At 41.4% G+C, this 26,255-nt stretch overlaps 1 protein-coding gene across 1 annotated transcript in view; it reads right to left on the bottom strand.

Annotated features, from left to right (window-relative positions):
* Window positions 1–315: 315 nt before the first annotated feature.
* Window positions 316–26,255, bottom strand: part of LOC148008631 (truncated transcription factor CAULIFLOWER D-like) — a 51,588-nt gene continuing 25,648 nt past the window's right edge. Inside the window, exons 3-4 of the mRNA XM_087674144.1 lie at window positions 567–1,068; window positions 316–489 (exon numbers count right to left, since the gene is read on the bottom strand). Of these exons, the coding sequence (XP_087530270.1) occupies window positions 1,048–1,068 (21 nt within the window). The 3' untranslated portion in view covers window positions 316–489; window positions 567–1,047. The remainder of the gene's footprint in view (window positions 490–566; window positions 1,069–26,255) is intronic.

The following is a 26,255-nucleotide window of genomic DNA, read 5'->3' as shown; positions in this document are numbered from 1 at the left end:
AACTCTGACTTAGTAGATAAAGGAATATCCCATCTCGTCCGCATACTTGTCATCAAAGATTTATCTTCTACCACTTTCCATAAGAATGGGCCACACTCCTACAATGATGCACACTGCGAGACTCCCTGCTTGCATTGGTTTATGAGAGCAACCATACGAAAGAAACATTGCACATAATTTTGTATGCGCATGAAAGCATGAGCCATTAAAGTTGCATTTACACATGGAGTTCTGGTCATTGCTGCAAGAAAAGACAGTATACTGACTAAATGTCTTATGAACAAAAAGCCATGGATCATGGAACATACATGAGCAGCTACACGTTGAAGGTAGTCCGTGCCAGAGGCGGATACGGAGCTGGCTACAGCTGCCCCACAGCTAGTAGTAGTAGTGATATTATGGAAGCTCTGAATCTCCTTATGATGATGAATATCCGTCAGGCTGCTGCTGCTCTGGCTCAAGTAGGCTTCCAGAATAGAGCGCATGGACCTGAGTCCATGTATATCCTTTACTAAATTTGTGCTACTACATATGATGAATTTTGCAAGACTGAATTTGTGACGTACCTGCGCGGACTGTTGAAGGTGAAGAGCTTGCCGGCGGCCGAGAGGACGATGAGGGCCACGTCAACGTCGCAAAGCACGGTCAGCTCCTGGGCCTTCTTGAAGAGCCCAACCTTGCGCTTGCAGAAGCTCACGTTCCGCGTCGTCCCATTCTCGATCCTCCGCAGCTCCACCTTCCCGCGCCCCATTTTAATTAGTCTCTTTGTCTTGTTGCTATCCGTATCAGTGTATTTGTATGTACGTGTGATATCCTGTCTCTCTCTCTCTCTCACAGAGTCGGAACACGTCCGCCGCCGCCCGCCGTATCATCGAGCCGCAATTACTATCGCTGACGTTATCTTTCTTGTCATTATCGTTGTCATCGACATTTTTGTGATTCATTGCTTGTATGCCGATGCATATGGTTTCCATAAGTAGAAACACCGAATCACCCGGCAAGGACGCGACTGCCCTCATGTCTTTTTACAAAATGCTTTTTGTCGTGCTATGCTCGTCCTAATGTAACCTGATCGAAAACGACGACACCTGCGTTAAACCTGTCCTTCCAACCTCTTAGGTAGATCATCAGCTCTGCCTTGCCAATGCCGAGCCAAGCTCCAACGCGAGACTACTTTCATAAGCTCTGCCTTGCCAATTCCCTGCTTCTTCCATCAATGTTCTAACCTAGACTACTTTCATGAGTCGTAACAAACCTCCAAAATTTGTGGAGAAAGGTTGTGCGAGAGGAGATGATTGTTTAGGGATATCCCATGTCCAACTCAACTTTGTGACATGTTTCTAGAATTGCTATGTGCCATTTAAAGCGCTACTAGAAGTAGGCTTGACATTAGTCTCCATTTCTTGTGGCATATGTTTGGCACATGGAGGTTGATATCTAAGAATACTAGACATATTTTGTCTTGGAGAAAAGGCCTCAGGATAATCACTATAAAGAAACTTCTCATATCACATGCATTCAAGCCAACAATAAAGCCCTTGTATAGATGTGTGTCATAATTCTAATACCATCTAATAAAGCTTGTCTTACTAGAGGCAATCTAAACATGTACAATTGTAACGTGCCCGCTCCTCAAATCGCGGGACACGTCTTAGCAGTCCATCGAGAGATATATCTAGAAGACGCCACCTGACACTCCCAAGGAATGACATGAGGTATGCCAACTAGGGTCTCTCGAGTCTACCCCGCAATAGAACTTATCCAGCCGTTACCACTAGGATTGACCTGAAGTCTGTGTTCCTTGTAATCGGGTCTTCCTAACAGCCTTCTAGCGTCGGTCTACAACTGCTCCACTTTGCTCTGATACAAACTAAGACGTATCCTGCAATTTGATGATCGTGCCCGCTCCTCAAATCGCGGGACATGTCTTAGCAGTCCATCAAGAGATATATCTAGAAGACACCACCCGGCACTCCCAAGGAATGACACGGGGTTTGCCAATTAGGTTTCCCCCGCAACGGAACTTATCCGGCCGTTCCCACTAGGATCGACCTGAAGTCTGGGTTCCTTGTAGTCGGGTCTTCCTAACAGCCTTCTAGTATCAATCTACAACTGCTCCACTTTGCGCATATACTAACGAGAAACGTTAGGAAAAGCTGGGCGATGACCTTAGACAATGTTGGTTAGAACCCTGATTCATACCGTTTTAGGGAATCGGAATGGGACTTTGCCTAGAGGATGTAATGTTCCCATAAGAAATCCCCCTCCCCCAAGAAATTTTTAATTTTTAAATTTTTTTTTACCCCTTCTCTCTCTCCCCCTGCCATGAGCATGGCGGGGAGAGAGAGAGAGGGAGTGAGCTGTGTGATGGGGGGCATGCGGCCCCACAGATGGCAGGGAGCGCCATCTCCTCCCTCTCCATAAGCCATCTCCCCCTCCGCCATACAGGGCTCCTCCCCCTCCCTCGTCTACGGATAGTGCACCCCCCTACTGGCGATTACAGCGCTCCCCTCCAGCTCGATAGCCCCCCCCTCCATCGCTAGGCAGCTGCGCCCCCTTGAGCAATAAGAAAAGAAGAAGGGGAAGAAGGAGGGAGAGAAGAGAAGGAGAAGAAGAAGGAGAAGAAGAAGGAGAAGAAGAGGGAGAAGGGAGAAGGAGAAGAAGAAGAGAAGAACGAGAAGAGGAGAAAAAGAGGTAGAAGAGAGGAGAGAGAGAGAAGAAGAGAAGGAGAGAGAGAAGAGAAAGAGAAGGAGGGAGAGAAGAAGAGAAGGAGAGAGAGAAGAGAGAAGGAGAAGGTGAGAAGAGAGAAGGAGAAGAAGAAGAAGAAGAGGTAGAAGAGGAAGAGGAGAGGAAGAGAAGAAGTAGAAGAAGAAGAGGAGAGGGAGAGAAGAAGAGAAGGAGAGAGAGAAGAGAGAGGGAGAAGAAGAAGAGAAGAAGGAGAAGAAGAGAAGAGAAGAAGTGAGAGAAGAGAAGAAGGAAAAAAAGAGAGGAGAAGAAGTGAGAGAAGAGAAAAGGATAAGAAGAAGAGGAGAAGAAGTGAGAGAAGAGAAAAAGAAGTAGAAGAAGAAGTGGAGAGAGAGAGAGAAGAAGAGAAAAAGAAGAAGAAGAAGAAGAGAAGGAGAGGGAGAGAGGGAAGAAGAAGAAGAGGAAAAGAAGAAGGAGGGAAGGGGAAGGAGAGAGAGAGAGAGGGAAGAAGAGAAGGTTCCAGAACTTTTCCAACCTTCCCCCCCCTAAGCCCAACTCACGCTCGGGCTCCCTTTTTGTGCCTTTGGGAGTATATCTTCATCATCAGGATATGCTCAGGTGGCATTGGAGTGCTAGAGTTCTGCAATCCCTGCACAAGAAGATGCATCCCATTAAAGCTCTCTACTGAAGTTCATGTATGAGATACATGGCTCCCAATAGGCGCTCCCTATTCGTACATTGTCTCTTGGCCAAGGTTCTTACGGACTTTCTCCCCACGACTCAGAGAGTCTCATAATTGAGGATGGCCCCGAAGCGGAGTTCTTCCCAAGTGAATGCCAATCCCACAATCATGGATGGAGATTCGGGTCAAGATGCCACCACCCATGCAAACACATTGCCAAGGGTAAACACTAAAGTTTCTCCCCACAATCAGGTACTGCTTCGATGTCTTGCTTATCTCATGAGGATAGGGGATCATAATAAAATTCATATTGTATGGTTTGATAGGTAAAGAACCAAGGCATGAATCTAGTTACGATAGTTGTAATAATCATAAGATACTTCATGTTTATGGTGAATGAAATGATAGGTCAAATTGATTAAGGAAAATGCATTATAAGATGCCGGAATGCCTGACACAAACACTTGCATGAAGAACATTCTACTAATTAATAATAGAAGATATTTTTGTATTATACACTGAATGGATTACCTTCGTTTGCATTATTTTCATGAAAAGGATTGGAGCCTCGCATTGAAAGAGATAAAAATACTCCCTTATCAAAAAAATGCAATAGCATCCTAAGATTGCAAACCAGTTTTTCATGTGCAAGGATGATAGGGTACATTAAAGTAACAGTTAAATCATGCACATGTCGATGTATGTTAATTCGCACACATAATGGGATTGCACGATAAACATTGTTAGAACAGTAGTTCTAAAAGAAATTCCGTTTAGAGATCCTTGTCGGAACTCTAGCCAATAGATGAAGATTGGATAACCTATGGCTAATCAGGTTGGAATCTCGTTAATGTACTCTTGGTGATGTACTAGCAATATGGGTTAGCACTTGGTGACCTGCGATATTAGATAGCTACTCTAGGAATTGGGTTGATCTTCTATCCTAAATAGGTAGCCAAGATTAATAAAGGTCAAGATGAAATCACTTAGTTCATTTAAAGGATCTAGAAGAAACTTGTTAAATCGACCTTGCGAAGCTCTAACCCAAGGGGGAGAGCGAACTTTAGGGTAGTTGATTCATGCTAAGCATGTTGCTTGGAACTGTTGAAATGGTTTTAACGAAGGTTGATCTTGTTAGAGATGGATTGTTGACCCAAGTTATGCTTGGTTGTTTGAACAGGTTGTAAAAGTGTTTTGATACATCCAAGTTAAATTCTAGTTATGCATGTAATGGGATTACAATGCCTTGAAGCAAGAGGTTGTGCATTCAACTATTTGTTAATGTGGTTTGGGATGTTAACCCAAGTGGGGTGTGGTTGATGATTTCATGGCCGGGTCTGAGATGAGTGGTTGCCATGGAAACAAAAGGGATGTTTTCCCTAGTAAATATTATTAAGCTTGTTGCTTTAGCTGTGGTTGTTTTCCTTAAGGGATAATTAAGGAAGGATGGCGCTAGCTACCTCGTGCCAATCGCCAAACCCTAACCAAGGGGTTATGAATCCGCGCCGGGAATGTTGACCAAACTCGCCCTACACAAGAGCTCCACATGACTCGAGATGGGATCTCGAGGCTTGATACTAGTTACAAGGCAAAATCTTGGTAGGATAAACCTTTGGGCTTTATTGCCGGAAGACATAAGGATTTTTCTACGGAGGTAGAAAGGAACACTTAATTCTCCTATATGGGCAGGAGACAAACATTAATCTGAAGATAAGTTAAGGAAGTGTTTGATCTTGTTTTATCTTGTCTTCATGTCTGTCCCCTAAATTACATAAAGGGACCTGTGATTAAGGGGTTAATTAAGGAAGCTGCCTTTATATGTCAAACATAATGTGGTAGGTAATTGGATAACTAAAACAACCCCTGAGGGAAGCGTGGTGGATGTGACCAATAGGTCTATCCTACGGAAGGGTGGTCTCAGTTAGCCGAGAGCTTTCCTCAAAGGAAATGTTAACGAGAAACGTTAGGAAAAGTCGGACGATAACCTTAGACAATGTTGTTTAGAACCCTGATTCATACCGTTTTAGGGGATTGGAATGGGACTTTGCCCTACGGGCAGAGAGGTCGAGCGAAGCATCCCTCTCGTTTCCCATTCTCTTTGAACCAAGTGCAGTATGAGTTTGCTTTGGTCTAGTTGTATCTGCGTAAAGTGGAGGAGTTGTAGACCGATGCTAGAAGGTTGTTAGGAAGACCCGATTACAAGGAACCCGAACTTCAGGTCAATCCTAGTGGGAACGCCGGATAAGTTCTGTTGCGGGGCAAACTCGAGAGACCCTAGTTGGCAAACCCCGTGTCATTCCTTGGGAGTGCTAGGCGGCATCTTCTAGATATATCTCTCGATGGACTGCTAAGATGTGTCCCGCGATTTGAGAAGCGATCACGTTATAGGTGGTATCGATGTAATGTTAACTCGCATACACGATGGGATTGCACGATAAACAATGTTAGAATGGTAGTTCTAAAAGAAATTCCTTTTAGAGATCCTTGTCGGAATTCTAGCCGATAGATGAAGATTGGATAACCTATGGATAATCAGGTTGGAATCTCCTTAATATACTCTTTGTGATGTACTAGCAATCTGGGTTAGCACTTGGTGACCTTTGATATTAGATAGCTACTCTAGGAATTGGGTTGATCTTCTATCCTAAATACGTAGCCATGATTTATAAAGGTCAAGATGAAATCACTTAGTTCATTTAAAGGATCTAGAAGGAACTTATTAAATCGACCTTGCGAAGCCCTAACCCAAGGGGGAGAGCGAACTTTAGGGTAGTTGATTCATGCTAAGCATGTTGCTTGGAACTGTTGAAATGGTTTTAACGAAGGTTGATCTTGTTAAAGATGGATTGTTGACCCAAGTTATGCTTGGTTGTTTGAAAAGGTTGTAAAAGTGTTTTGATACATCCAAGTTAAATTTTGGTTGTGAATGCAATGGGATTGCGATGCCTTGAAGTAAGACGTTGTGCATTCAACTGTTTGTTAATGTGGTTTTGGATGTTAACCCAAGTGGGGTGTGATTGATGATTTCATGGCCCGGTCTGAGATGACTGATTGCCATGGAAACAAAAGGGATGTTTTCCCTTGTAAATGTTATTAAGCTAGTTGCTTCAACTGTGGTTGTTTTTCTTAAGGACTAATTAAGGAAGGAGGCGCTAGCTACCCCCCGCGAACCGCCAAACCCTAACCAAGGGGGTTATGAATCCGTGCTGGGATTGTGGACCGAACCCGTCGCGAGAGGTCTCTCCGTGGAAACTACTTGGAGTAGGAGAACACTTGGGTGCTAGTGGGGGCTCTGGCCGTAAATCCCAATGCCTTCGGACCCTATACAAGAGCTCCATGTAACTCGAGATGGGATCTCGAGGAGTTACAAGGCGAAATCTTGATAGGATAAACCTTCAGGCTTTATTGCCGGAAGACGGAAGGATTTTTCTAGGGAGGCAGATAGGAACACTTAATTCTCCAGTATGGGCAAGAGACAAACATTAATCTGAAGATACATTAAGGAAGTGTTTGAGCTTGTTTTATCTTGTCTTCATGTCTGTCCCCTAAATTACGTAAAGGAACCTGTGATTAACGGGTTAATTAAGGAAGCCGCCTTTATATGTCAAACATAATGTGGTAGGTAATTAGATAACTAAAACAACCCCGGAGGGAAGCGTGGTGGATGTGACCAATAGGTCTATCCTATAGAAGGGTGGTCTCAGTTAGCCGAGAGCTTTCCTCCAAGGAAATGTTAACAAGAAACGTTAGGAAAAGTCAGACGATGACCTTAGACAATGTTGGTCAGAACCCTGATTCATACCGTTTTAGGGGACCAGAATGGGACTTTTCCCTACAGGCAAAGAGGTCGAGCGACACATCCCTCTCGTTTTCCATTCTCTTTGAATCAAGTGCATTATGAGTCTGCTTTGGTCCAGTTGTATCTGCACAAAGTGGAGCAGTTGTAGACCGATGCTATAAGGATGTTAGGAAGACCCGATTACAAGGAACCCAAACTTCAAGTCGATCCTCATGGGAACGACCGGATAAGTTCCGTTGCGGGGCAGACTGGTGAGACCCTAGTTGGCAAACCCCATGTCATTCCTTGGGAGTGCCAGGCGGAGTCTTCTAGATATATCTCTTGATGGAGTGCTAAGACGTGTCCCGCGATTTGAGAAGCGAGCACGTTACAGGTGGTATCGATGTAATGTTAACTGGCACACACAATGGGATTGCACAATAAACATTGTTAGAATGGAAGTTCTAAAAGAAATTTCTTTTAGAGATCCTTGTCAAAATTCTAGCTGATAGATGAAGATTGAATAACCTATGGCTAATCAGGCTGGAATCTGGTTAATGTACTCTTTGTGATGTACTAGCAATATGGGTTAGCACTTGGTGACCTGTGATATTAGATAGCTACTCTAGGAATTGGGTTGATCTTCTATCCTAAATAGGTAGCCAGGATTAATAAAGGTCAAGATGAAATCACTTAGTTCATTTAAAGAATCTAGAAGGAACTTGTTAAATCGACCTTGCGAAGCCCTAACCCAAGGGGGAGAGCGAACTTTAGGGTAGTTGATTCATGCTAAGCATGTTGCTTGGAACTCTTGAAATGGTTTTAACGAAGGTTGATCTTGTTAAAAATGGATTGTTGACCCAAGTTATGCTTGGTTGTTTGAAAAAGTTGTAAAAGTGTTTTTGATACATCCAAGTTAGGTTCTGGTTGTGCATGCAATGGGATTGTGATGCCTTGAAGCAAGATGTTGTGCATTCAACTGTTTGCTAATGTGGTTTTGGATGTTAACCCAAGTGGGGTGTAGTTGATGATTTCATGGCCGGGTCTGAGATTACTGATTGCCATGGAAACAAAAGAGATGTTTTCCCTTGTAAATGTTATTAAGTTGGCTACCCCCCGCGATAATTAAGGGATAATTAAGGAAGCATGGCGCTAGCTACCCCCCGTGAATCCCCAAACCCTAGCCAAGGGGGTTATGAATCCGTGCCGGGAATGTGGACCGAACCCGCCACGAGAGGTCTCTCCGTGAAAACTACTTGGCGTAGGAGGACGCTTGGGTGCTAGTGGGGGCTCTGGCCGTAAATCACAATGCCTCCGGACCCTGGACAAGAGCTCCACGTGACTCGAGATGGGATCTCGAGGCCTTGATACTAGTTACAAGGCAAAATCTTGGTAGAATAAACCTTCGGGTTTTATTGCCGAAAGACAAAATGATTTTTCTGTGGAGGCAAAAATGAACACTTAATTGGGTAGGAGACAAACATTAATTTGAAGATAAGTTAAGGAAGTGTTTGATCTTGTTTTATCTTGACTTCATGTCTGTGCCCTAAATTACGTAAAGGAACCTATGATTAACAGGTTAATTAAGAAAGCTGCCTTTATATGTCAAACATAATGTGGTAGGTAATTCGATAACTAAAACAACCCCCGAGGGACGCGTGGTGGATGTGACCAATATGTCTATTCTACGGAAGGGTGGTGTCGGTTAGTGGAGAGCTTTTATCAAAGGAAATATTAACGAGAAACGTTAGGAAAATTCGGACGATGACCTTAGACAATGTTGGTTAGAACCCTGAGTCATACTGTTTTAGGGGACCTGAATGGGACTTTACCCTACATACGGGTAGAGAGGTCGAGCGAAGCATCACTCTCGTTTCCCATTCTCTTTGAACCAAGTGCGGTATGAGTCTGCTTTGGTCCAGTTGTATCTGTGCAAAGTGGAGCACTTGTAGACCGATGCTAGAAGGCTGTTAGGAAGACCCGATTACAAGGAACCCGGACTTTAGGTCAATCCTAGTGGGAACAGCGAGATAAGTTCCGTTGCGGGGCAGACTCGAGAGACCCTAGTTGGCAAGCCCCGTGTCATTCCTTGGGAGTGTTGGCCGGCGTCTTCTAGATATATCTCTCGATGGACTGCTAAGATGTGTCCCGCGATTTGAGGAGCGAGCACGTTACAGGTGGTATCGATGTAATGTTAACTGGCACACACAATGGGATTGCACAATAAACATTGTTAGAATGGAAGTTCTAAAAGAAATTTCTTTTAGAGATCCTTGTCAAAATTCTAGCTGATAGATGAAGATTGAATAACCTATGGCTAATCAGGCTGGAATCTGGTTAATGTACTCTTTGTGATGTACTAGCAATATGGGTTAGCACTTGGTCACTAGGAATTGGGTTGATCTTCTATCCTAAATAGGTAGCCAGGATTAATAAAGGTCAAGATGAAATCACTTAGTTCATTTAAAGAATCTAGAAGGAACTTGTTAAATCGACCTTGCGAAGCCCTAACCCAAGGGGGAGAGCGAACTTTAGGGTAGTTGATTCATGCTAAGCAGGTTGCTTGGAACTCTTGAAATGGTTTTAACGAAGGTTGATCTTGTTAAAAATGGATTGTTGACCCAAGTTATGCTTGGTTGTTTGAAAAAGTTGTAAAAGTGTTTTGATACATCCAAGTTAGGTTCTGGTTGTGCATGCAATGGGATTGTGATGCCTTGAAGCAAGATGTTGTGCATTCAACTGTTTGCTAATGTGGTTTTGGATGTTAACCCAAGTGGGGTGTGGTTGATGATTTCATGGCTGGGTCTGAGATGACTGATTGCCATGGAAACAAAAGGGATGTTTTCACTTGTAGATGTTATTAAGCTTGTTGCTTCAGCTGTGGTTGTTTTCCTTAAGGGATAATTAAGGAAGGATGGCGCTACCCCCGGCGAACCACCAAACCCTAACCAAGGGGGTTATGAATCCATGCCGCAAATGTCGCAAGAGGTCTCTTTGTGGAAACTACTTGGCGTAGGAGGACGCTTGGGTGCCAGTGGGGGCTCTGGCTGTAAATCCCAATGCCTTCGGACCCTAGACAAGACCTCCACGTGACTCGAGATGGGATCTCGAGGCATTGATACTAGTTAGAATGTGGAATCTTGGTAGGATAAACCTTCGGGTTTTATTGCGGGAAGACGGAAGGATTTTTCTGTGGAGGCAGAAAGGGACACTTAATTCTCCTGTATGGGCACGAGACAAACATTAATCTAAAGATAAGTTAAGGAAGTGTTTGATCTTGTTTTATCTTGTCTTCATGTCTATGCCCTAAATTACGTAAAGGAACCTGTGATTAACGGGTTAATTAAGGAAGTTGCCTTTATATATCAAACATAATGTGGTAGGTAATTAGATAACTAAAACAACCCCCGAGGGAAGCGTGGTGGATGTGACCAATAGGTCTATCTATGGAAGGGTGGTCTCGGTTAGCCGAGAGGTTTTTTCGAAGAAAATATTAACGAGAAATGTTAGGAAAAGTCGGACAATGACCTTAGACAATGTTGGTTAGAATCCTGATTCATACCTTTTTAGGGGACCGGAATGGGACTTTGCTCTATGGGCACAAAGGTCGAGCGAAGCATCCCTCTCATTTCCCATTCTCTTTGAACCAAGTGCGGTATGAGTCTGCTTTGGTCCAGTTGTATCTGCACAAAGTGGAGTAGTTGTAGATCGATGCTAGAAGGCTGTTAGGAAGTGTTGAACAGTGCGCAAGGGAGATGAGGAACAGAGGAAAAGAGAGGAGAAGAGAGAGACATGAGACACCGAAAGTGGAACCCCAAAAGTGTGTAAATTGAGCACACATGATAGGAATATATAGAGGGGACCTGGGGCACTATATATAGATAGACTATATATAGCTAACACCCCCGCTCAAATAAAGGTCCCTTACTATGGATGAAAAAACCCTTGGGGGCTCAAGGGAAAAACCCATAGCTTTATATAGGCCTACTGTTATATTAATATTCAAAATATAAAATTACAAAGTTGAACTTACAAGAGCCTATTCATAGGCATCAAAGGAGCTACATCACTCGTGAATTACAACATCAACGGAGAAGGAGCTACATCACTCCTGAATTACAACAGCCTATTCAGAGGCATCAAAAGAGCTTTATCATTCCTTAATATACAACATGTAAAATAAGGATAAGCGATATCACTGCAAAAGATAAAATCTCCAAGAATTTCTTCAACTGAACTTGGGATGTAAGCAGTATATCTGTCACATCAAAACTCAAAGAAAAACGTTATAGTGACATTAGAACAACACGAGGTCTATAGAGACGGTTCGCGATGCCGCTCTATAGACAACATAACACATGTGGGGCCCCATGAACAGAATATAAATAAAACAATTTATCATCATCTGGAATATAGACGATCATCAGCTGGAAAGAATATAAACGAAACAATGTAGAATCTATCTTATCATAGAAATTCTCCTATCACAGGAATTCTCCATTTCCTTGATAGGACATCTTTCATTGGGAACATCGAAACATCAGCTGGAATAGACGAACAACAACTGGAAACAATGAATAAGGAATGAAACATCAGCTGGAACAACTCAACAGCTGGAACAACTCAATGCATAAATCCCATGGAAAGAGATCTAGTCTAGTTGCGGCCCACTGCCCCCATTTGATGAATGCCGCACCTGCAAACTCTAGAGTATGATGCACAAGCTGCATCTAAGAATGCTAGAATCTATCTCCAAAAGCATTCGCAAAAGGAGCACTTAACACTGCAGGTGTAAATATTATCAGCAGAAATATTGTCCTTGCAAACAGTCCCATCATCTCTAGTGTTGCAAGGCCTGCTGATTGGCTGTAAGATGAGGTAGTGCCTTGAGCTTCACATATGAGCCTATTGATGATACCAAATATCAATGCCATTACTCCAAGACAAGCATATGAGCGAGTACACGAAAAACTCAAAGCCCTAACAATCATTCCATAGTAGGACGTGGTTCCACTATGAGATGACTTTGTGCCACTAAAGTGGTCTTTTCCTTTCAATAGAGGTCCCAAAACCTTATACGTGTTGGCATCATTCCATGAAGGAGAAAAGCCTAACTGCTCAGCCCCACTGACTTCCAAGAAACTCTAAATTTTGACACCGCATACTGCCAAAGCCGTGCAGGAGGTGCTCTACACGCATCACACCGTGTGGCAAAGTGAGATAATCTCTGTTATTCTTACACTGATGTGTGGATGGGCCTGGGGGCCAGGCTTTGCAAACGAAGGCCCCTGCCAGAAAGGATGTGGGCTGGATATAGCAGCATTGCCTAGACTCGACAAGAGAGCCCCTAATTTCTCCTCTGCAAATGAAGGCCCCTGCCAGAGAGGGCGCCCGGCCATGTCCTGATGGTAACGTAGGGTCAGAGCACGTGGGCTGGATATAGCAGCATTGCCTGGACTCGACAAGAGAGCCCCTAATTTCTCCTCCGCAAACGAAGGCCCCTGCCAGAGAGGCCGCCTGGCCATGTCTGGATGGTAACGCAGGGCTAGCCGGCGGTAGGTACTCTTGATGCTGGACATGCTCACGTCCTTCTCCACCCCCAAGACGGCGTACCGACTGGCGACCGTCGGCACAGCAGCTCCAGCAGCGAATACGTCAGATCCATCGCTAGTGAAGCCATGATTGGATGAGAGAGGGCGCTGTGTCCGTATTGAATGATTGATTCAAGCAGGAGCCCTTAGGAGCAGCCTCTGATGTTGCCAGGGAGTGCGGGACACCACAGAGGTTGATGACGAGCTTACCCTTGTGGTCAGGAGCAGACCTGCTGCTCTTCACGGGCTCTATTTGGTTATTACTACTACTGCTATCATTACTGCTACCATTTTTACCTATGTAGCTCTTCCACGTCAAGGCAGGGGAGCCTCCGTGCTCATTAACGGCGGCAGGCGTGGCAGGGGATGTTGAGCCGATGTCTCTCTAGTGGAGAGGCCTGGCTTTTTGCTGATGAGAACAGTAGCTCGGCCCTGGTTTGTTGTCTTCGATTCTCGGACGGCCATCTCTGGGAGGCTTGGCTTTTTGCTGATGAGAACAACAACTCGGCCCTGGTCTGCTGTCTTCGATTCTCCGACGGCCATCTCTGGGAGGCAAGGCATGGCGGCCTTAAAGCCTTATGCTGGTGATGGTAGAGGCAGATGAGCCTCCTGGTGACGAACATAATGGGAGAGATGGAGGGGGACTAGGTTACCATGGCCGACAGCAGGTACAACAAGGCAAGATACTCTCCGCTTACCGACCTATGCCTGCTCTGATACCATGTTGAACAGTGCACAAGGGAGACGAGGAACGGAGGAAAAGAGAGGAGAAGAGAGAGACATGAGACACCGAAAGTGGAACCCCAAAAGTGTGTAAATTGAGCACACATGATAGGAATATATAGAGGGGACCTGGGGCACTATATATAGACAGACTATATATAGCTAACAGGAAGATCCTGTTACAAAGAACCCGAACTTCAGGTCGATCCTAGTGGGAATGGTCGGATAAGTTCCATTGTGGGGCAGACTCGAGAGACCCTACTTGGCAAACCCCGTGTCATTCCTTGGGAGTGCCATGCAGGGTCTTCTAGATATATCTCTCAATGGACTGCTAAGACATGTCCCGTGATTTGAGGAGCGGGCACGTTACAGTTGGTATCAGAGCAAAACTTCTTAATGATACATGATTGATTAATGTTTGGTTCATGGACATATCCTAAATAGAAATAACCTAAGTGGTATGGCTTGATTGTGAGGTACCTTTTGCACCCACGAATGCTGACATGCAAGAGAAGAAGTTCCTTCTCAAACAAATTAAGCCACCAGAGTTTGATGGCAAGGGAAGGAATGTTCAAGCTGACGCCGAGATCTGGATTGAGTCCATGGAGGACTATTTTGAGGCAGCAGGAATTGCACCTGCTAACCAAGCCATGCTTGCCAAACTTAAGCTTATAGGCAAAGCGAGACTTTGGTGGAAATAGTGGTGCAGAGATCAAGCGATCTCGGAGGGGATAGTCACTTGGGATGAGGTTAAGGAAGCTGTGCGAGAGACGTATCTACCACTTGCCTACCGCACACAAAAGATGAATGAATTCTACGACTTGAAGCAGCTAGGATTATCCCTTGAAGCATATTATTCGAAGTTCGTTTCACTCCTAAAGTATGCATCCCCAATGGATATAACACAACATGTGTCAAAATTCTGTGTTGGGTTGAATCCACCCATAAACACTCGATTGGAATCGATGCACCCAACGGACTTGGAAGACACATTACTCCGAGTGAATCCAATCATCCAAGAACTTAAATCGGGCAATTGTAGCAAAGATAACTATGGAGATCAGGACAAGAGATGCCATACGTGCGGAGAGATAGGGCACATCCGTAGAAGATATCCCTATTGTCAATGCTTCCATTGTAAGGAGCTAGGACACATCCAAGCAGACTGCCCTGATCTAAGTCCAGAAGACTTTGAGCCTCCAAGAAAACGAAGCTATACAGGTGCAGTCTATGGATATATAGACGGATCAGATGAAGACGAAGATCTAGAGCCCACTAAACCTTATTAGGAGGACTAAAATTCCTAGAAGGTTAGGTTTCATGTAACACAATTAAGAATAAATCCTAGTCTTGTACCTATGGTTAATTCGAATAACATGAGTGCACTACCTAAACATTAAGAGTAGTGTAGCGGATGCATGGTGGGTCTTAACCCACAGGTCATAAGCCAATTAGTGCTTGTCTCCCCCAGTTTCTTCTCGAGATGAGGACATCTCGATTCCTCTAAGGGGGAGAGGATGTAATGTTCCCATAAGAACCCCCCCTCCCAAAACAAATTTTTAAATTTTTTTAAATTTTTTTTTACCCCCTCTCTCTCCCCCTACCGTGAGCATGACGGGGAGAGAGAGAGAGGGAGTGAGCTATGTGATGGGGGGCATGCTGCCCCCCAGATGGTAGGGAGCGCCATCTCCTTTCTCTCCATAAGCCATCTCCCCCTCCGCCATAAAAGGCTCTTGCCCCTCCCTCGTCTACAGATAGTGTGCCCCCCTTACTGGCGATTACAGCCCTCCCCTCCAGCTTGACAGTGCCTCCCCCCTCCCCCCGTGTGACAGCAGCGGCCCTAGGCTGTCCAACACAAACTCCCCCCCCCATCGCTAGGCAGCTACGCCCTCGTGAGCAGTAAGAGAAGAAGAAGGGGAAGAAGGAGGGAGAGAAGAGAAGGAGAAGAAGAAGGAGAAGAAGAGGGAGAAGGGAGAAGGAGAAGAAGAAGAGAAGGAGAAGAGGAGAAAAAGAGGTAGAAGAGAGGAGAAGGAGAGAAGAAGAGGAGAGAGATAAGAGGAAGAGAAGGAGGGATAGAAGAAGAGAAGGAGAGAGAGAAGAGAGAAGGAGAAGGTGAGAAGAGAGAAGAAGAAGAAGAAGAGGTAGAAGAGGAAGAGGAGAGGGAGAGAAGAAGATAAGTAGAAAAAGAAGAGGAGAGGGAGAGAAGAAGAGAAGGAGAGAGAGAAGAGAGAGGGGGAAGAAGAAGAAAAGAAGTAGAAGAAGAGAAGAGAAGAACTGAGAGAAGAGAAGAAGGAAAAGAAGAGAGGAGAAGAAGTGAGAGAAGAGAGAAGGAGAAGAAGAAGAGGAGAAGTGAGACAAGAGAGAAGGAAGTAGAAGAGGAAGTGGAGAGAGAGAGAGAGAGAGAGAAGAGAAAAAGAAGAAGAAGAAGAAGAGAAGGATATGGAGAGAGGGAAGGAGAAGAAGAGGAAAAGAAGAAGGAGGGAAAGGGAAGGAGAGAGAGAGAGTGGGAAGAAGAGAAGGTTCCAAAACTTTTCCAACCTTCCCCCGCAAGCCCAATTCACACCTGGGCTCCCTTTTTGTGCCTTTGGGAGTATATCTTCATCATCAGGATATGCTTAGGTGGCATTGGAGTGCTAGAGTTCTGCAATCCCTGCACAAGAAGACGCATCCCATTAAAGCTCTCTACCGAAGTTCGTGTATGAGATACAGGGCTCCCAATAGGTGCTCCCTATTTGTACATTGTCTCTTGGCCAAGGTTCTTACGGACTTTCTCCCCACGATTCAGAGAGTCTCATAATTGAGGATGGCCCCGAAGCGGAGATCTTCCCAAGTGAATGGGAATCCCACACCATGGATGGAGATTCGGGTCAAGATGCCACCACCCATGCAAACACACTGCCAACGGTAAACACTAAAGTTTCTCCCCACAATCAGGTACTGCTTCAATGTCTTGCTTATCTCATGAGGATAGGGGATCGTAATAAAATTCATATTGCATGGTTTGATAGGTAAAGAACCTAGGCATGAATCTAGTTACGATAGTTGTAATAATCATAAGATACTTCATGTTTATGGTGAATGAAATGATAGGTAAAATTGATTAAGGAAAACACATTATAAGATGCCGGAATGCCTAACACAAACACTTGCATGAAGAACATTCTACTGATTAATAATAGAAGATATTTTTGTATTATACACTGAATGGATTACCTTAATTTGCTTTATTTTCATGGAAACGATTGGAGCCTCGCATCAAAAGAGATAAAAATACTCCCTTATCAAAAAAATGCAATAGCATCCTAAGATTGCAAACCAGTTTTTCATGCGCAAGGATGATAGGGTACATTAAAGTAACAGTTAGATCATACACATGTCGATATATGTTAACTCACACACACAATGAGATTGCACAATAAACATTGTTAGAACAGTAGTTCTAAAAGAAATTCCGTTTAGAGATCCTTGTCCGAACTCTAGCCGATAGATGAAGATTGGATAACCTATGGCTAATCAGGTTGGAATCTCGTTAATGTACTCTTGGTGATGTACTAGCAATATGGGTTAGCACTTGGTAACCTGTGATATTAGATAGCTACTCTAGGAATTAGATAGCTACTCTAGGAATTGATCAAGAGGTGGCTAATAAGACATTTGAGTACTCAATGGGAAGCTTAGAGCATGGAGGCTTAAGGTATAAGGTCCATTTTGACAGTAGAGATCATGGGAGAGAGAGAGACTTGGTGACCTGTGATATTAGATAGCTACTCTAGGAATTTGATCAAGAGGTGGCTAATAAGACATTTGAATACTCAATGGGAAGCTTAAAGCACGGAGGCTTAAGGTATAAGATCCATTTTGACAGTAGAGATCATGGGAGAGAGAGAGGATGGAGCTATAATGTGGTAGGTAATTAGATAACTAAGCAAACCGAGGAAAGTGCGGTGGACGAGACTTGGGTCCGTCCTACGGAAGGGTGGTCCCGGTTAGCTGGGAACTTTTCTCAAAAGACGTGATAACAAGACTATGAAGACCTAGTGTTAGTAGAGTTAAAATCCTAATTACGAAATGGGACTATGCCTTATGGACAAAGAGGTTGAGCTTCGCATCCCTCTCATTTACCATTCTCCATGAACCAAGTGCAATGTAAATTCGCTTCGACTCTGTTGTTCCTACGCAAAGTGGTTCATCTCGAGCTTGACGCTAGCTACTTCCTAGAGACTTTGTTGATAGGAAAGAAACCCTGACTTCAGGTCGGTCCTAAGTGGGAACGGCCAGATATTTCCGCTCGGGGCAGACTCAGGAAGACCTAGATCGCAAACCCTGTGGCATTCCTTGCGAGTTCCAGGTAGCGCTTTCTAGACTATCTTCCCGATGGGCTGCTAGGATGTGTCCCACAAGTGGATGAGCGGACACGTTACATACATGCAGAGGTGCTTTAGAGAAATCATGAAAACTTGGAAGAAAACAAACCATCTTATCCCAAAGGCCACATTTATTAGAGTGGTCAAGGATATCTCAAATAGATTATCCAGGGTTGCTACAATGAATGTCAACTTTTAGCTATACTTTGGTTACAATAGGCTATAGAGAACTTCATCATTTATTTCATGAATGATGCTTAAATTGCTACTATTTGTGCACACAAGGTCACACTGATGAACAAGGACTTTAGTATAGTGAGCTGGCTTAGGTATATGTTTGACAAAATATTGAAGTCCTTATCCTCTACTGATCATAAATCCTTTGATATCCTTAATATTCCCTCAAAATTGAGAAAAAGTAAAAGAGCTCGACATTAGAGATGTTACTCACTTATGTTCCATAAGAACTGTAGCTTAGAGAGAGACTGCCATCATGGAGGAGAAAATCAAAGAGGAGGTTGAAAGTGAGGATGTGATTTGTAAGAGAAGGATTGATTTTCTTAGTCCAGTTAATTATGAGAGGATGGGTGAAGTACTTGACCAAATGGTTGTAAATGTTTCTTTGGATGCAAATAAAGAGGATTATCTTAGTATATATTCGAAAGACAAGTGTATGTTAGAGAAGAACTATAATCAGCTCTATTAGATTATGTTGTTTATTATTGTTTTTAGGTGAGGCCTATCTTTAGTTTCATTGACTTTTTCAAAGTTCCGCACACTCCCATATCTTTTGCTTCAAATATTACAAGATTTTCTAAATTTTTTGATAGTGCCACACATTGTCGTATCGTTTTTTCGTATGTTGAAAGGTAAACCCCTTATAGGTAGTTACTTTTGGTAATTTATTTTCATTTTTTTTATTGACAAAAGCTTTTACTATAGAGGATATTGGAGTTAGATCTACTTGGATATTCTTGCTTGATATATCATCCTTATGAATTCTGTTTCAAGAATGTATCATCAATGGTTTTCTCTTATTTTCCAGATTTGTTGTAGGTATTGTCTTTACTATTGCCTAACAAGTCTTCATTTGCAGTGCTGCTAGACTTTTTACTACCCACTTGGATGCTAGTTTTGAAGACATTGCTGGCTCTTAGTGACCTTTCAAGTTTTTCCTTCAAGAGTTTCCATTGCAAAGTGATGCACATAATTGTAGATGGAGAGCTATCTTGAATGTTTGCATGGCTATAGATTCAAATTTGTTGAATGTGGATGGGGTGAATGTAAGTCTTTTATCTTTTTTTTAAAAGTTAATATTCTCTTGTATTCTGAGAAGCTGAGTTGTTGTATGCTTTGTTTGCAAAGATTACCCTAAGTTGTATATGTGGTGGCTAAGAGAGAGGTATATTGAGAAAATTTTGGAGTGGGCAATAACATTGATGGATCATGACTCCCCTATTCCTCCTAAATCTTGCAAGGGCAAAGCCAAGAGACAAGTGAAAGCTATAAGAAGGATAAGGGCATTGCCAAGTAAGCCACCAAAAATACTTTTGTTGCCTCTACAAAGAAAGATATGGGTAAGAAGTCAACCATGAAGAAGACTTCTACTGCCTCTATAAATAAAGGTATAAGTTTGACTCATCTCCTTTGAAGCCTCAATAGAAGAGAGTGCTCATGAAAGTCAAATTATTTTAGAAACAAAAGGAATAGTCTACAGTAAGAAAACTAGTGATGACAAATGAAAGTGATGAAGGTGAATGTGTGCCAAAGAATAAGAAAAGTTTAAAGGAAGGGAAAACTAAATATTAGAAAGCCAAGGACTACTAGCATTGCATTTATCCCCTTGTACATTTGCATTACGGTTTGCCTTTGTATATTTGTACTTCACTTTTTTAACCCACATATAATAAATTTTTTGGCTCTTGCTCATAGAAATTCTTTGCAATGCTTATGAGTGTCTATTGAAGAATATCTTTGGCAAGAATGTTTGTGAGCAATAACAAATTCAAATTTGTTTACATATTCATAGTTCAAATTTCAAAATGTTAGGAGGCAAACACCTCATACAAGAGAAAGAGCATTAAGGTCTTCTTTCAATTGTAATGCCATTGATCTTGAACTTATACCCAAGAGTTTTATTGTATAGAAACTCCAAGGTATCTCTTATATTATTTACATCCCAGTTAGAAGTTATATTAACCTCCTTTGCTTCTTCTCTAATTACTCATACTTCCAATTTAAATGGAATACAATGAACATTAGGATCTTAGGGAACCCAAGTACCATATCTAAGTTTGTACATCCTATAATCAAAATCCATAATAAGACTATTGAGAAATTCTATAAGATATAGCCAAAGACTCAAGATATGCATTACATTGTATAAAATCACCCTTTATACACCCTTGTGGTCACATTCCCCAAATTTCCTAGATAGTCCTAGAACATTATCCAAATCCTCCTCTGTAAACTTTCCACTTAGCCATAAAACCTTTATCCTCTTTAAATTTGTTTTTTTAAAACAAGCTACAAAAATGTGTAAGGGTACAAATCATAACAAGCATATTCTTCCCAAGATCCTTTCAAGAGAGTCATGGTATTTTGAATGTCTTCGGCTATTTTGTGTTTGAAGCTTTTTATCATTACTTGATCAGGATTCTCCCAATTCAAGGATACAAGGCTTGGCAATGGTAAATCCTTAATACGTCCATATATACCTTCTCTTGAGGAAACTACATCTATACAAAAATCCTACCTTCACTAGAAAAGCTTACAATTTGATCTGCATACATAATGTCTGCATGTAACACTAATAATCCATTGTTTACTTGGTGCTTTAGCAAAAATAATATATTCACATACAATATTCAACTTAAAACCAAACTTACAATGGCTTTGTTGAGAAAACTATTTATTTGGAGGCAAGTATATACCATTTTTAGAAGCTATAAAAAATGGTAACAACTAAGAGTAGCCAATGATGATGAATAGTTGGTAATGACAAAAAGAGACTAAGATAGGAGCTAAAAAACTAATAGAATTATTTTTGAAGACATTTAAGGCTTTGGTATCTCTTTAAATCTCATCTCAATTTATATTTTTAGTCCCATGACTATCCACAAAATTGTCGAGTTATTTTTGAAAACTTTCAATATACAAAATATGCTTAATGCAAAATTTGAGCATCAAGCTAACTCTTATGGAAATGGTATAATCCCATGAGTAAAGTAAGGATGTTCCAAAGCATATTCATGTTAGAATATCCCAGATGCTAAAATAAGGATTATGTCTATGCATTCTATAATCTTATAGGAAAGCCCATGAAGGTCTATAGTCTAAAGATTAGGTATTTTAAATGGACAAGGGTTGAGGCCCAAATAATGTGTAGAAAATAGAGGTCTGTAGTCTAAATATTGGATATTGTAAGTGACATAGGTTGAGGATGTAGAAACAATGTGTAAAAAATATATATCTCACGTTTGGGTATACAAACTTGAGATTCCATACTCTTATCTTCTTCTCCTTTAGCATTCCACCATAGCCATAACCTAATAGGGAGATGGAATAAAACAAAGTGTGAAAGAGAAACATGACCTACACGACTGTAAGTTATAGTTGTCAATAAAATGATACAACTATTTGGGAAAGAAAAAGAAAATTACACCTAAAAGTTGATAGCAAATCCTAAAACTAGTACTATCACTAGTGATACATGTACTTAGCTATCCAAAGACTAAAGCCAAAATCAAAAGTATATGAAGTGGACCTAAGGAATCCAAAGAGATGCCACAAGGATATATACTATCTCAAGGAAATCCCTCATTGGTTGCTATTACATAGACTTAATCTCATCCCATGTAGAAAATAACTTGGGAGGCCTAGCTCCACTTGGAGCAATAATCTCATGTATCCTACTAAGCATGTTCATCAATGGATCTAGATTGAGGACATATGGCTCGACAAAGCTAAAGTGCTCAATCAATCAATATTCCTTGGGTAGATACAAGTTTAGGCCATCTAGGGGACTCCTAAGTACTCCTTTTAGATGTTAATTGAGATCTCTTTGAGGCTCCTTGGGTACAAAGAAATCTTCTTGGGTACTCTTCATAAAGAAATATGCAAGTTTCCTTTGGATAGGCCCCTACTGTATTGGTGATCTACCCTTGAAAATTTTTCACTAAGTTATACTATCTCAAGGAGAAAGGGACCAAGACATTGATTAATATAGTCCACGACTCAAGATAATGGCCCAAAATCATCTTTGAATTACAACCAATGGAAGCACCTATGAATCTCCTAGTAGACCAAGTTGTATTACTCCTTTGTCTATGACTCTTGGTCACAAACCTAGCATATGCACTCCTCAAGGGGTGTGGATGTATATGGTCCAAGTCTCAATCTCTAGTTAGCGTGAAGTGTGCAATTGACTAATTGCGCATCTAATTCCCATGAGATAGGGTGAAGAATAGTATACTTCACTCATGAACAAGGAAACACATATGTTGTTAGTTGGACTCATGGAAATTGGGACAACATGCTAGCAAGTGGTGAATATGGTGATGTTGTCATACTTGGCACTCATATATATGAAAAATGATAGCATCATTTACAATACCACATACAAAAAAGACATGAAATTTTAGGGGTGCTACATGTTGTCAAACATGTGGCCTTTTTGTCGCAGCCACCATTGTGATGACCAATGGTACATGATAGCTAAGGAAAAGTCGAAGGTGCATTTTGACCCAATGGTTTTATTAGGAAGGGTTTTTATGGCCCTTTTATATAAAAATCTAGATATTTTGGCAAAAGTTTAACCCCAAAACTACCAACTTTATGGATTTAAGTAATAGTTTTCTAAACTTTTCACCTTTCATCAACAAAAATGGGGGGCTCTTATTTTGTACCCTAATGAAGTATCTTCCAAACATAGCATCCAACTGTCAATATGCATATTTGTTTAAACTAGAAATGTATACCCTTCATAGACCTTCAATAATTCATCATTGTAATGCCACAAAGGCATGGGAAAAACACATAGACAATTCCAATACTTATCAAAGACAATAATACTTTGAAATTTTAGTCCCATTGTCTAGTTTCAACATAATGATCACAAATCTTAGAAGGTGAAAAAAGAAAACTAAAATTCAATGCTAAATTCTCCAAAAGGATTTCTCATAGTAGAATCCAATATGGAAGTCACTATACTAGATCTAAGGTGTACATGAGATCCTTCTTCTATGATCAATTTTGACATATGCATGCTTTCGAATGAGTTAACCCATGCAACATTCATATTGTGAGCTATTGATAAGTAGGAATGTCATTTACTATTCGATACAAGTGATTATATATCATACCATAAAGAAGTATATATACATGGATCAATTAAGTGGTTCTACGTTACCTTGATATGGATTGAGTAGTACAAATATCCTCAATTTTTAGGATGTTGAGATCTACATAGCTCAATAGCCCTATCTAGGCTAACTACTTATTGCCCAAGGTTAGATATGAGCTTGAGAACTAGAAGATGTAAGTGAATAATCTTCTTTGGTGCTAATTTGGAAGAAATTATAGAGACCTCTATGTGGGTCATTTTGTACGCAGTAGTATACTAATGCTCAAGAAGGACTCTTACTTGGTTTCTCTAGCCCTCCTCTAGTATGCACTATTGATGTATTATCTATTTATAATGTCTCTTATGTCTATCTCAAACCAACTCTAATATTAGAAATACATGTATTGGGAGTATCACATTAGCAAATAAGCTATGAAATCTTCATCTAATACCAATATAGATAGTGCATTAGTTGTATATGCACTCCTCAGACATGACATAACTTGAGGCATTGTCTACGTTGCTCCTATATATGTATCTCCATTGTAATTGATGGATGAGCTATCAATTGTTGGTCTATTGCATACCTAACTCAAGCCAATATATAGATAGGACATCGGTTGTATATGTGCTCATCATTAGTACCTTTATATGACATAACTTAATCCTTTGTCTATTTTTCTCCTATAATATGTATTTACATTGTAATTGATGGATGAGCTATGGGTTGGCCTATTGAACACCTAACCCTATGAGATGGATTAGTATAAAATCTATTGGATACTTGACCCTATGAGATGGGTGGATATCCTTATACATAGTTGGTTGTTGAAGCCATGATTTGTTAAATAGAGGATAAATATTACTATAAACATTTTTGTGCCTAGTGGAGAAAAGCATATTTCATTGTGATGTCTCTATATGTATTTAGATTTTAGCCTATCATGCCACAAAAACATCCCCATATTGGTTTGGTTAAATATCTTCTAGCTAAGAAATGGGATTGGGAGGCATTGTGGTCATAAAGAAAGGAAAATCATAAAAACACTCCTTTCCCTCAAAATCGATTAGCTTATGATGTTGTTTTGAAAGCACATATTTTAATAAATTAATAAAAAATCAATTGATACTAGGAGGTTCTCTACCCAAAATGTAGAAAAATCTTAAGTTAACTCATTTTAATCAAATTTGTGCTTATAATACATATTTATTAGGAGATTGACATCCAAAATGTAGAAAAAACTTACAACAACTACTTTTAATCAAATTCAAGTGCCTATAGTACATATATACATCTTGATTAGGCTTGTGGATTAATGATGGAAGAATGAAAATATGCCATATGTGTTAAAATGTGATATTTGACTCTCTATTAGTTTGTCTTGTTTTCATATACTTTTGTAAAAGAAATAACCTGCTTAGTCTAGTATAGGAACCACTAAGCTTATACTAAATAAAGGTGTTTTGGAACCCCAAGATGCACACAGTACACTTTATCACTATCATAATTCAAAAGCTACATTTTCACCAAAACTTCAAATTTCCCAAAGTGTTGTCTTTTGATATCAAAACTCTCATTGTTATTGCACCACCCCTCATTCTAGCCTCATTTCATTCTTTTAATGCTAGCAGGGATGCCAGACTTGCTGGCTCCTTAATATTTCCTCTAGCCATTTTTAATGGGTTAGCAGAGGAAGATGTAGAGCTTTATATTAATGAGTTCCAAAAGTTAATATCGAGCTATCGAATCCCAGATGAAGGACATTTGATGATGTTCTTTAGTATGACCCTGAAAGGATGAGCTGTAATATGGTATCATGGCCTAGAAGCTGGAAGAATAACTACGATTGATCTACTTTCTGTGACCTTCCAAAGAGAGTTTGCCCCTAGAAAAGGAGGCTAGTATTGGCTACATGTTCTCAATGTAACACATCAAGAACCTCATGAGAATATTTGAGTCTATGCTAAGAAAATGCAATGATTGCTAACAAGTGACCATCAAATGATATGTATGTTTGCACAATACACACCAAGCAAAGCCTTTGTGAAATTATCTACAAGGTTGACTTGTGTTGGCACATAGGCCAAGCTAGTATCTCTTGCTCAGTTGTGCATGGAATACTGGACTTTGTGCAATTGCCAATGTACTTTGACTTTCATTGAAGATGGTGGTGGCAGATGTCTATCAAACATCCAAATTAGCCAACAGGCATCCGAGCCACTCCCAATCTTTCAAGCCATCCAATATCCATTGTGTGTACGAGGGTGAAGAAGCCCAAGGAAGGAGGTACTGCTGCTAGAAGAGCTCAAGGAAGAAGGTGCTGCTCAAGGCAATCAAGAAACTTGGTTTGGTCTTAACCTTGAAGGGAAGAAATAGGTTTGTTGCTACCTTGGGTGGTGGAGTGGTAGAAGAAGAGCTTGAAGCTCCAAGCTCTAACCGGTTTTTTAGGACTTCAGCATTGTCATCCTTACATTGAATCAATGGCTCTCTAGTAACATCGAGCTTTTCAGCTTGAACAACGGTCCTTGGGAAACCATCTAGAATAAATCCTTTCTCACAAGATGGCTTTTTCATAGCCTCATCTATTATACCCACCACCAACTCGTCAGAAACAAGCTCATCCTTGTCCATAGCCTCCTTAGCTTTTAACCCCAAAGGAGTCTTTGCTGTAATAGTGGACCAAAGCATGTCACATGTTGCTAGATGACACATGCAAACAGTAATCCTCTTTTAGGATAGAAAATTGGGTTCCTTTACCACATCCAAGGGGGCCTATTAAGATAACATGCTTGTCCAGCTTGGAGGAGCACTTCATGTCGCTATTGCAGCACTCTATAAGCAAGGGGGTTGCTTGTCCAAGAAGCAGGGGGTATGCTTCTGTCTGCAACAAAGACAAAGAAGAGAAGAAGAGTCAAAGAGGAGACAAAGAAGAGAGAATCTGAAGCTCTAAAGATCATCGCTTGGTGCTAGAGGGGCCCTCTCCATAGTCGCTGCCAGAATCTCGACTTGTTTGAATTTGTGCCATTTTTATTGGTGGCCATCTTTGTTCATCATGTTTACTCTCCTTATCCTTTTCTTTAATTTAAT

This window comes from Lygodium microphyllum, unplaced genomic scaffold (genome assembly GCF_053477565.2).
Source record: "Lygodium microphyllum isolate KBCC unplaced genomic scaffold, Lygodium_microphyllum_v1.1.10 scaffold_106, whole genome shotgun sequence".
In the NCBI taxonomy this organism is placed as follows: Eukaryota; Viridiplantae; Streptophyta; class Polypodiopsida; order Schizaeales; family Lygodiaceae; genus Lygodium; species Lygodium microphyllum.
Note: the sequence above shows the minus strand (reverse complement) of the source record. Positions and strands in the feature narration are given on the sequence as shown.